Source organism: Eriocheir sinensis, unplaced genomic scaffold (assembly GCF_024679095.1).
Source record: "Eriocheir sinensis breed Jianghai 21 unplaced genomic scaffold, ASM2467909v1 Scaffold747, whole genome shotgun sequence".
In the NCBI taxonomy this organism is placed as follows: domain Eukaryota; kingdom Metazoa; phylum Arthropoda; class Malacostraca; order Decapoda; family Varunidae; genus Eriocheir; species Eriocheir sinensis.
In genome coordinates, this window is record NW_026112106.1 from 208,819 (window position 1) to 221,808 (window position 12,990).

The 12,990-nt window shown below is 39.4% G+C and overlaps 1 protein-coding gene across 1 annotated transcript in view; it reads left to right on the top strand.

Moving 5' to 3' along the window:
* LOC126994210 (SLIT-ROBO Rho GTPase-activating protein 2B-like) overlaps window positions 1–8,973 on the top strand; it is a 47,755-nt gene extending 38,782 nt beyond the window's left edge. Inside the window, exons 5-9 of the mRNA XM_050853496.1 lie at window positions 222–443; window positions 796–924; window positions 1,147–1,368; window positions 7,345–7,620; window positions 8,758–8,973. Of these exons, the coding sequence (XP_050709453.1) occupies window positions 222–443; window positions 796–924; window positions 1,147–1,368; window positions 7,345–7,620; window positions 8,758–8,958 (1,050 nt within the window). The 3' untranslated portion in view covers window positions 8,959–8,973. The remainder of the gene's footprint in view (window positions 1–221; window positions 444–795; window positions 925–1,146; window positions 1,369–7,344; window positions 7,621–8,757) is intronic.
* Window positions 8,974–12,990: the final 4,017 nt, after the last annotated feature.

Sequence of the window (12,990 nt, forward strand, 5' to 3'; positions counted from 1 at the left end):
ATTGAACCCGCGTCCAGCGTAACGGGAGAGCCACTCCTTACCGAGTCGGCCAAAGAAGTTATGGGAGGCTCGTTTGTCAGGCATAGTCGCTGCATTACATTATTATTATTATTATTATTATTATTATTAAATGATAAAAAGACAGGGTATGCAAGGCCATCAAAAATACAGGAGCTGACATGTTTGTTCCTTGTTAATTGGTCTGTTTTGGTATCTTGCAGTGCCGAGAAATTGGATATGATAGCCATGAGGAGCTGCTTAAAGTGCTACATGAGCTACACACAACCATGCGCACCTACCACACATACCAGACGGAGTACAAGAATGCTGAGACCAAACTTCGCAATTTTGAGGCTCAGAGAAGCAAGCTGGAACAAGTCATTCCCAAGGAGAAGCTGGAAAAGAACAAGAAATTTAGACTTATTGAAAAGGAAATTCAGAAGGTAATTTGGCTATTGTGAAGGTGTCATCATACACATGTTTAAAATGAAGTTTACTTAGACAAGTCTTATTGAGATTCACTTACCTTGATTTCATGTTGACTATCTAAAACGTTTCACAATGTGGATATTCAGAAATTAGATAATGAATAAACAACATTTTGGACAAGTTAAACAGTCTATAGTTAATCATATTAGCTATATTTGTTCTGTGATTTGCAACTGCAGTAAAGTGTTGAGCTTTAAGTACAGCTCAGTTTATTATTTCCTTTACATATACATGATGAATATTTAACATTCTGTAAAATCTCTAAGTTAATTGTTTGTTACAATGACAATTTATTCTAATTTACAGAGAAGTAATAAGCACATGGATGCCAAGCTGAAGGCTTTGAAGGCAAGAAATGAATACATCCTCTCGATGGATTCTGCTAATGCTGCCATCCATAAGTACTTTGTGGAAGATCTTTCAGATATTGTTGATGTAAGTTATTTGAGTAAAATGGAATGATGCAGTGCTAGAATATATTGAATTAATGGGAGGAAAGGCAAACTGAAATATGCAGGAACAAGTTTGTGAACAAAAACCATTTGAGAATTTTGGATATTGCATCCTCAATGATACATTTTAAAGTAATGAGTTTCCTAACAGATAAGGTGAGATAAAAATGTGCTATTTTTCCAATTGTCATTTTTTCCTTCACAGTGCATGGACTTCGGATTTCACAGCAGTATAGCCCGAGCCCTCCTGACCCATGTGTCTGGCCAGGAGTGTCTGCGCAGAAGCTTGCAGAGTGGCATCGATGACATCAACAAGACCATCAACAACCTGGACTCCCGTCTCGACAAGCAGAGATTCCTGGAGTTCAACAATGCTGCCTTCATGCTGCCCAAGAAGTTTGAGTTTCAAGGACACAAAGGGGATGAGGTAGGAAAGTTCTATGCTATGTGTTATGGGTTTAGTTTTGTGTTGTGAGGGAGTGTTACAATGATTCCTTTTTTGCCAGCATTACTTAACCCAGTAGTAGCGACGGGCCAAGTTTGTGGCTTTACTGCATACCAGCGACGGGCCAAACTTTTGCTTTGACATAACCCCCCCAAAATAGAGGATACATAAACTGATCACAAATGCGTTGATACATATAATAGTTTGCGTGAGTGATGATTTTTTCTCATAAATTTGCTTAGAGGGGCCTTTAAGAAATATGATCCTCGCAGCTACTGGGTTAAGTGTTTTTGTGTGTCTTGTATATCTGTGTTTGTGTTGTGTGTGGATTCTGCGCTTTTAATTTATTTAATTATTTATGTACGAATGTGGTGTTTTAATCTCCAAATGTAAGAATGTAAAGCATTCCTCAGAATTATTCCTTGAGCAGATAGTATGTGTATTTTTTGACAGTAGCAATGTCCCATTTCTAAACATTTAAAGACTTTGATCTTTAAAAAAATTTCATGACTCATTTTGTTAAATTTTATTTCACATTCTTGGCTCCAATTGTAAAATTTATCACTGTCTCCTTGCAGCCTTATACAGTCCTCTTCCTGCATCACTCTCTTCAATACTTTTGCATCATCAGCAAATAGTGACTTGAACTTTTTCAAGAGGAGACTATCAGGACATCTCTCCTCCCAAAATTGACCTCTCTTTTGGCCACTCCTCTTAACAGTTTTTTTTTTTTTTTTTTTTAGGAGCAGTGATTTTTTTCTTTTTCTTAAGCTGTCTCCTTTACTGTAAAAAAAAAGTAACTATTTATCCTTTTTTACCATGACAGTTATGTAAATAAAAAACATTACTGGGGCCAGCGCTGATTCTCGTAGTGTTCCACTTGTTTCTCTGGTCGGCCCTGGCATTTTATTTCTTATTATTGCCCTCATACGTCTAGCCCACAAATATTCCTCCATCCACTTCAATATGTTTTCCTTCAATCCTCCCACATTCATCAGTTTTCATAAAATACTCCCATGTGGATTTTTTTTTTCAATCCAGATGCATAAACAATCCACCCAAACTTCTCTTTCCTGTAACACATCGATTGCTCTTGTATAAGAACTCGGTAGGTTTGTGATACAAGATCTTCCTCCCTAGAAGCCAAACTGATGATTCATGAGGACATTAAACACGTCCAAATACTTCATCCATTGGTCTATACAGTCGTCCCTCAAATAATACGGGGGTTAGGGACCCAGGACCCCCGTACTATTTGAAAATCCGTATAAAATTAGTGCCCCCCTAGAAACACTCCTGACCACTCCTACGGGATCCGGGTCCCGCCCGGCTCAGCTGTTACCCACGGGCCCAAGTTGCCAGTTATGCATTTTCTGCTGCAGTCACAGTGCAGTGTCTATATAATATGGAGGCGTAATGTCGTATTTTTGAGGCATGGAGTCAATCTCAACAATTACCATTTCGTATCTTATTTCAAGTATGATTTAGAGAGCAATAGAAACTGTGGTAGAGAGTACAAGAGAGTGTGAGTGTATGACAGGGCTTGCTTGCTGACCCCTGCAACAATAAACTAGCAATCAATCAGGGAGCGCTTTCAGGATGGCTCCGTTGCCAAGCGTGGTAACACTATAGCAGAAAATGCAGAACTGGCAACTTTGGCCGGCGAGTAGAAGCTGAGCCAGGCGGAATCCGGATTCCCGTGGTATGCTTTCCCTCCTGTAACTGAACTCATACCAAAACGTAACTTCTCCTAAATCTGAATTCTGCAATTAATACCTTTCTCGAACGCTTTGGGGTGCTTTCAGCAAGTGTTTTGGCTTGTCTCTTGGGTCCTATGTTCATGTTATGGTAATGGAGAAGCCAGAGTTCAGATTGTGCACACACACGGACTTAGGGAAAGCACATAGGTTTCAATCTGGCAAAACAAGTGTTCCTGATGTTGTGCACACACAGACTGAGGAGATGCACATGGGTGGCAGTCTGGTAGAAGTGTTGACACTCACGCCATGGCTCCTTGGTGTGACGAGCGGGAAATTTAAAAATCCTTAAAAAATCTTCTATGACAATCCGTATAAAACCGAAACCATACTATTGGAAACCGTACTATTTGAGGGACGACTGTATATATATTGAACATCATTGGTGTCAGAACTGAGCCTTGAGGGACTCCACTCTCTACTCTCCTCCAAATTGATTTCTCTTCTCTAATCACTCTCCTCATTTCTCTTTCCATTAAGTAATCCTTCATCCACTCGATAACCTTTCTGCCCATTCTTCCCCACTGATGTATTTTCCAGATTAACTTTTTGTGCAGAACCTTCTCAAAAGCTTTTTTCAAACAGAGATATACACAATCAGCCCACCTTTCTCTCTCTTTCACCACGTCTATTGCTCTCGAGTAGAAACATAGTAAGATAGTAACATACAATTTCCCTTTTCTAAATGCAGGCTATCCTTCATTTATCATGTTTTCTTTTTCTAAATGTTTGACCCATTGTTTTTTATTATACTTTCACAAATCTTGCACATTACACTTGCCAAAGAAACTGGTCTATAATTTAGTATCTCAGTTTTATCGCCACTTTTATAAATTGGTACAATGTTCGCTCTCTTCCATTCAAAGGGCACTTTTCCTGTATTTATAGAGCATGTTATTATGTCATAAAGTGGCTCCAATAATTCATTTCTACACTTTTAGCACTTGTCCCGAGATTCCATCCGGTCCCATAGCTTTCCTTCCATCTAAGGTTTTCATCAGCTGTATCAGTTCCCCATTCTCAACCTTTACATGATTTAGTTTCCCTTCATTGCAATTTTCGAGACCTCAGTCAAAGTCGGTTTCCTCCGTAAACACTTTATGAAAATTTTTATTTAATATTTCTCCAATATCTTTGTCCTTTTTGTAGATTACATTTTTTTCCTTTAACCTTTCCACTCCTTCATTTCTTTTTAACTTCCCGTTTACGAATTTATAAAACATTTTTGGTTCTTCTTTACATTTAAAAACTATTTTTCTTTCAAATTCAGCTTCCTCCTCTCTCTTTATTTTCACATCATCATTTCTTGCTTTTTTATATTTGTCCCTGTTGTTCCTATTTGGTCTTTTCTTTAAATTCCTCCATGCCTTATTTCTATTTCTTCTTGTTGTCTCACACCTCCATCCAAACCATGTTTTCTCTCCATTAGTTTTTACTGTGTAGAATGGAACATATATCTCTATTCCTCTGTTGTAAATATTCATAAAAAGTCATATTTCTCTTGAATGTTAGTACTCCACTTCATATCAGTCCAGTCTACCCCACCGAAGAAAGTCTTGAGTCCAACGTAATCTGCCTTAGCGTAGTTTTTCCTTTTTTCCTTATAAGCCTCTTCATGATATTCACATCCTTCCAAAGTTTTCATCTCCAATAGTTCATGGTCGCTCTTTCCTAAGGGGCACCCGTGACTGACTCCTTCATCCAACTCAACTTTTTTTTTTTTTTTTTTTTTTTGTGTGTGTGTGTGTGTGTGTGTGTGTGTGTGTGTGAAAATTAGGTCTAGTCTTGATGGTTCATCATCCCCTCTCAACCTTGTTTGTCCTTGCACCCGCTGTGTCATCAGGTTATCTGTTACCAGCTTCAATAGTTTACTTCCACAAGTATTTTCACCACCCTCCGTTACAAAATCTTCCCATTTCACTTCTTTGCAATTGAAGTCTCCTGTTAATATTACCTTGTTATTATTTTTTATTTCATCTGTCAGTGCCCATATTGTACTTTCCAGCATAGCGTTATATCTTACTTCATTCCAACTTTTGGTTTTAGGGGGACATAAGCTGTTATTTTGTTATTTGTCTCCACCTTTTACCAGTACCTGCACAGCCATCACCTCCACACTGTCATTTCCATATCTCACTTCAGTCACTTTCAAGTTTTGTTTCGTCATTATCATCACTCCCCCTCCCTTTCCTTCTTTCCTGTCTTTTCTCCAAATGTTGTACTTGCTCTTTACCTCCAGCACAAGTTCCAGTTCTTTTACAAGCTTTGTTTCAACTATACATATAATATCTGGATCACTCTCCCTTAAATAATCATTTAGTTCAATTTTCTTTGGTACAAGACCATCTATGTTTGTGTATGCAATCTTTAAACCTTTCTTCCCTTCTCCCTTTTTTCCCCTCTTTCTATCAACACCCTTTCTCCCTCTTTTCACCTCCTATCCACCACTTCATCAGTTTTTCATTCTTCAGTCAAAAAAAATTCTTCTTCTGATCTTTCATCATTTCTCTTTTTTGCTTCATTTATCATTTCCTTTACTTTCATTCTTTCATCCTCTGACATATTTCTCCTCACATATATTTGCTTATATTCTTCAGAGATGTTTAATTTCCATGAACTATTTAGTATAGTTTTTGTTGCCATTTGGGACCTTAGTTTTATATTTAGTGGTCTGTTTTTTCCTTCCTCATATCTTCCCAATCTAGTTATTTCATCTACTTCTTCCTCTGTCTTCTTTCTCTTCAGTATTCATATTTCTCAATATACTTTTCACCTTACTCCTCTCGTAACTCTCTCTCTCCGAGCCTTCACTGTCTTTTTCTTCTTCCTTGACACCAAACACTATAACACACTTTTTCTTGGCTGCCGTGTCCCTCACCATTGCTTCTCTATTTTTTAGTACATTCACAACTTCTTTTTCTATGTCTTGCCTCTGTTCCTGTTGCTGTTGTTCTAGAATTTCCCTAAAGCTCGTTTTTTCCTTGTCTTTTTCACTTCTCCACTCCTTCAATTCATGATTGACCACATCCTTAATCTTTTCCTCTACCTTTACACCAACACTCTGCTGATCATTTCCTGTCTTCTTTGCTACCTCTCTTTTTATCATTTCTTCATCTCCATGTCTTCATTTGTCCCCATCACACTTCTTTCTCTTTCCATTTTCAAAATTTGTATCGTGGTCTTTTTTTAATTTTTTCATCTTCAGTTGTGCTATTTCTTTTTGGCTTTCCAACTGATCCTTAGTCAATTTAATTATTTCTTCTCAAGTTTTCCACCATTTTCTTTCTCTCCTCGTCTCCTTGCCTCATCATCTCTTTTTCACTTCGGTCAGTGCCTGAATCACTTACCCAAACTCCATTCTCAACTTCCTCATTTCTATCACTATTCTGTCACAGTCCTGCTCCACTTTGTTTATCCTTTTCCATTGTATAGTAGGTTCCATTGTTGATTCTGGTATGAAGCCCTTAAAATTCCCTCCTGAGTCCCCTTCCCGCCGATTTGGAGACGCCATCTTGGATCTTTGTTTAGCTTCCTTCCCATCTCCTTCCTCTCCTTCTCCTCCCCGTTAAACTTATCACTTCTCACTCTCTCATATTCTTCACAATTCCTAGACTCCTAGGAGATGGGACTAATCTTCTTAGCTGTTGCTTGGGCCCTAATCGACTGGCAAATAGATTGTTGATCTCCGCCTCGCCTGTCCACGTCCTTTTGTTTCCATTGTCAGCGATGTGTGTGTGTGTGTGTGTGTGTGTGTGTGTGTGTGTGTGTGTGTGTGTAAATAAGAAGTTCAGTAGACGTTTCAATTTCAGTGTTCTATTTTTTTTTATTTTCATAAATTCTCTGATCATACAAGACATCTCAATTTCAAGATTATTCTTTGACATTTATGCAATACGCTGATGGGTTATTTACATTTCCCATTCCCTTGTGTCACTCTTGCATTTGACTCATGGTTTCCTCTTTTGTTTGTAAATTCTCATTCTCAGTGAATATATGTGAGCTTAATATTGTGTTCATTGTCATTCACTTTTTTTTCAATTGGCATGCTTCCTCCATCCATGTTTCATCCAGGCATCGTGTCCTGTTGTTGCTTTGTCCACAATTGGCTGTGGCATTTATTTTCTAAATCGCTCTATGGACAAGTCTTTGGCCGGCACTAACACTCTAGTGCCAGACTCATGAGAGCTCCACTACAACACAGGTGAACCAGGTGGTGGTTAACCGCCATGTGCAGGAGGAGATGGAGAAGCGCTATGCTCACCTGGTCTCCAGACTTACCAGTCTCAAGACTGAGTCAGAGGAGACATGGAAGACGATTGAGACAGCAGAAAAGACTCTCATGGAGATGATCAACCAACGAGATTACGACTGTGCTCACTATTTTGTTGACGAGCCGAGGCCAGACAACAAGCAGCCTGAGTCCATGTTGATCAAGATGAAGGCAGACCGGCAGGAGACTGAGGACTTTTATTTAAGTGTAAGTTGTATTGTTTTGTTATTGTTTTAATTGTTTTGACAAATAATTCTCATAGGTGAGTAAGGGATAAAAATCATAATTTTGGGATTTACTAAAGAAATGTGAGCTCCATCTTGCCTCTTGTTTTCTATGTATAAAGTGAGTTCCATCTTGTCTCTTGTTTTCTACAATTATAAGAAGGATATTTTGAATGATGCCTGGTTTATTTTCACCAAATACATATTTCTTTTACAATTTAATCAAGATCTTGCATTCCATGGTTTACAGTATGTGAACCTGGTTGATTTTACAGTTAACCCTCACTTTAATGAACCAGTTGATGGGAAGGGAATAACATTAAATCCAAAAATCCAATATATCCGAGGAATCCAAACTTTTAGTATGTAACAAACTTTGTTCGTAATATGAACTGAAAGTTCACTATATTTTACCATTTCTGTACATAAGAAAGCGTGTTCATTATATCAGATGAAAGTTTGTATACTTATGTACATGCAGTCATCACAAATACTACCCCCATACAAGGAAATCAAAACAATTATTATGCATTGGGCACTAAGTACGTCCCACTACAGTCCACTACAGAACATAACCTTGCAAGTACCAAACTTGTTCGGTAAATCCCCGCACAGACTGGAAAGGTAAAAAAAGTTCATTAAATTCGAAATACATTATAACAAGGTCCATTAAAGCAAGGGTTTACTGTACTTGCTTGTTTTAATACATTGACTCATACCAAACTTAGATCACTGAAATAAGTTTTTTCAGTGGAAGGAACTAGCATAGGCATTTCATTGGTAATTTTTTTACTTGTAAGTGACTTTCAACAAAGTATGAAGGTCGCAGTAGTGGAATGACATGATATTGTAATGTTTAAATTGCAAATAATCCTTGATGGTTACCACTATTTTAATTGCCTTCAATGTCTAATGTCTTTCCTGAACTGGACAGTAACTGAGATTTTGCAAGTCAACTATCATAGCAATGTCATGGTTGTTTTAATAAGGTAACCCTGAAAATTGTATGTGGTGCCTGTTTGAACTGTTTTTGAACAATTTCCTCAAGCTGTGTATAAAATATACTAATGTGTATAATGTATAATTTAAATGGAAGTTTCATTTTTCTTATCATTTCCAGAAATTCCGTGAATACACTCTTGGAAGCAATCTCATCACACGGTTACAAGCACGATATGAGCTGATGAGGAAGGCACTAGGGGATGAGACACAAGCCTCCTCCTCCCCCACACCAACAAGGTTTGAACATGTTGTCTCTTGTGCTACTGCTGTAAGGCAAGGGTGGGCAAACTCCAGCCCGCGGGCCAGATTCGGCCTGTGAAGTCCTAGCATCCAGCCAGCCACCTTACTCGTCATTGACATTACAATCCGACCCATGAAACCCCAGCCAAAAAAATTAAATTCAAATGCCAAACAGCATCTGCCAGCCACATGCAGCCAGCAGATGCACTTGATATAATGTTCCTCTCTGTATGCACCCATGTTTTGGTGAATATCACACACATGAACATTAAATGATAAATCATTGTAATGGAGGCAACCTTTGAAAGTTATTTGTACATCTTCATATATTGGACTTGAATGATTTTCAATTAAATTCCTGTATACAGTCTCTTTTGGGCTCTCATTTGTCACTTTGGCCCGTGGACTGCTGCTGAAAGTCTCATCTGGCCGCCGCTTCTGAAAAGTCTGTCCACCTTTGTTGTTGGCACCAGTCCCCAACCTGTAGTCTGTAGAGCCATGGCACCCTCAAAGCCTTTTCTCATAACCATTGGGGTTCCTTAGAAAATTGTATTTATGCCATTCTTTCTTGCAGCTTTAAACTACCCACCTATGGATTCTAGTCCCCTCTCTGTACTGTTACTTCTAGTTTTCTTTCATGGTGATCCATCTCTGCTCTGGTAGACAGTCAATGTTCTTTCCCTAAACCTATCAACAGGACTGTTCTGTAGGGCTCTATTCTATCTCCCACTCTCTATTGTTTACTGATGAGCTTTTCAGAACAAACTATCCACTATCCACTGCAAGGATAACTTTTACTCTGCATTACTCATTATTTTTAACATAAGACCCTCCCTATGGGAATTGCAGAATTCAAGACGACTAGCTTATCGCCATCCTCTGTATCCTTTCCAGCTTCCTTTTTCTGTTGGGGTGGGAACCAAATTAATGCTCCACACTCTAGTCTTGGTCTTACTCATTGCTGTTATGATTTTTATCAAATCCTTATCTATCTAAGGAATGCCATTCTAATGTTTTGCAACAGACTATATGTCTTCAAATATTAAATTTGTGTGTTTATCAGACGTCAGTGTATCTTGAATATTTCATCACTCTAAGGTCTCTTTCATTGCTTGCTGTGTCTGTATCCATCTCACCCATCGTATGTGTTGCCATGGGTCTGTTCTTACCCTTTCCCATTCCTCAGTACGTGGCATTTTCAGGAAGGGTGATTATGCCTGATGAACGAGCCTCCCATAACCCACTTAGAGCGGGTATTTTCGACTCAGTATGAGTGGCTCTCCGTCATGCTGGTTGGGTTCAATCCCAGGCAACCGAGGGGAATCCTCCTGCCAGGAGGTGTTGAGAATTAATTTCTCGTGTGTTGAGTTTCCCCTTCGGGGAAACTCAACAGGACCGCAGGATAGGATGCCCACCATATGCCACCAGTTTAATGAAGAGATTTTCTATTCTCTTTTTTCTATTACTCTCTCGGTCCCACACGTCCTCTGTGTGTATCGAAACACACGAGAAATCAATTACAACAAGGAGAGGGTATTCCCCGGCTGCCTGGGATTGAACCCGCGACCAGCGTGACAGGAGAGCCACTCCTTACCGAGTCGGCCAAAGAGGTACCCCATTCGCTGAATGGGTTATGGGAGGCTCACTCATCAGGCATAGTCGCCGCACTACATTTCTTTGTGTTGAATTCCATCTGCCACTGCCTACTTCATTCATGTTGAAGCCTCTCACAATCTTCTTTTTTCATTATCCTTCTCAGGAGCTTAATTTTAGCATCATCAACAAACAAACTCACTCATATAACTTGACACTTTTCCTGGCAAGAATTTCTCTCTCTCTCTCTCTCTCTCTCTCTCTCTCTCTCTCTCTCTCTCTCTCTCTCTCTCTCTCTCTCTCTCTCTCTCTCTCTCTCTCTCTCTCTCTCTCTCTCTCTCTCTCTCTCTCTCACCAAATAATGTATTGTTTAATCTTTTGACTGAATCAATCAGTTTTATTAATTCTTACTCATGCATAAAATGGTGTCATAAAATATTGATTACAAAGTTGAAATCTAATGTAAGTTTTGTTTTATAGAAAATTTAATAATATATGGCATACAAAATGTCTATCAGAACTTGTTAATTATGAATCTTTTTTCTAAGTCATAACTTAAAATATTTGGTTTATTTACTACAGGAATTTCCAGAACAAGCCACGTCGGCGCCGCATTGGTCGAAACCCTCTGATGGGGCAGCCCAAGCTGTTTGGTGGGTCCCTTGAAGAGTACCTGGAAGTTTCAGGACAAGAGATTCCTCTCATCATGAAGTCCTGTATCAGGGTCATCAACCTTTATGGTAGTGCCAGATATTTGCTCAGTGTAAATAATGTTGTATGTTGAGTTTGGACAACAAAGGCGTTTTCATCTTACTTAAATGGTGTCTTTCCATTTTACTTTACTAATATTCACATGTCTCTAGCAGCATCAGTAATATAACATTCTTCATATATTATGAAACAAAACAATGTAATCAAGTTAGCTTTAGTTTGGAGAAGTGGATATAAAAGGCCAAATATAGACTTGAAAATATGTAAATGGAGACAATGATAGCATGGTCTGCTGAATAGTTAGCCAAAAATGTGAAATGCAAAATGTATGAATCAAGATGGTGCTCTCCTTTTATCACAAAAAAGTGGATGTATCCCCTCTGGACCATATAGTGTGGTGAACATGTCAGGAACAGAACCAGTGATGTATAAATAGTAGTGTGGGAAAGATTAATCCTCAACAGTCCACAGGTGGGAGGTGTGACCCGACTGGGGAACTGTCTTTGTTTATATTACAGTCCATAAAATGCCATTGGAGAGGGTTGCCAATCATTTCAGTTAAGTGATGGGGAAACTAATGCTCACCAAACTTAATGTGCAGATGGCAGAAATCTAATTATTTTAAAAGTAATATTTTTGTTGAATATACGCTGGTGGCATCATAGAGTTAACACTTGAGGTACATTTAGTTTTTACATCCCTCGTGGTCATAATATTGTGGCTGAATCAATATTACTCAGATTGTTGAATCTCAGGTACTTCTACTGTGTTCATGTTTTCCTAAATGTGCTTAATTTAAGAAAATCATCCAGCTGCGCATGCTCGCTTTCACTGCCATACCTCCCTCCCCTACTCATGAACCCATTTATGCCCTCTAGCAACCCCCCAAAAAAAAAAAAAAAGATGATGGCCTCAGCATTTTCTGATAAGATGGAATGAAAAAGTGAGTTTGTGTTTATAAAACACCACAGATGATTTTCACAACTTTAAATTAATTTAAAAGATAGTGTAAGAGTTGATATAATTATGTTTAATTATGTATGTTATCCTTCCAGGCCTGCACCACCAAGGGATATTCAGAGTTCTGCAGGATCCCAGGTGGAGATTAACAACTTCCGGGAATCCCTTTGAGGAGGATGGAGGACCCCTTTGCTGATGTGACTGATGCCTCAGACATCAACAGTGTTGCTGGTGTGTAAGGTTGCTACCTCATGGAGCTACTGGGAGCCACTCTCTTCCCAACAGTGTTCTTTGATCCAGTTCATGGGAAATTGCTCGTAAGTTCATGTCCACTTTGTAGCCAGTGGTACCTCTTTTTTCCCTTTCTCCTCCTCCTCTCTTTCTCTCTCTCTCTGTTCATTCATCTTTTTTGGGTAACCATTGGATTAATCCTCCCAGGGGTCCTCATCCCTGCCTCCTGTATGGCTTGTTGCAGTCAGTCCAAGCCCCCTTGATTTGGGCTACAACATTCAGAGGAAGGGGTTTGCACCTCTTCCCCCAACAAAAATCTTATTCTTAAGCCAAAATCAAATTAAAAAAGTAGAGGTTTGGGAATTCGGGCACGAACGCCGACCCCAATCAGGAGGAGAATCTTGCTGGGGGCCCAACTTGTACAAGCAGGCTTCCGCGATGCATCTGCATCCCGGGGAGCCTGCCTTTAAATATTGAGTGCAGGTGCAAGCCCCTCTGGGACCCCTGCAGCACTTCAAGGAGGTGAAGGGCCCCCCAGCCCCTCTTTGTTTTGGGGTGGCTGGGATGGTGCAGAGGCTGCGCCCGCCTGCAGAAACAGGCCCAGGGTTGGCAACCT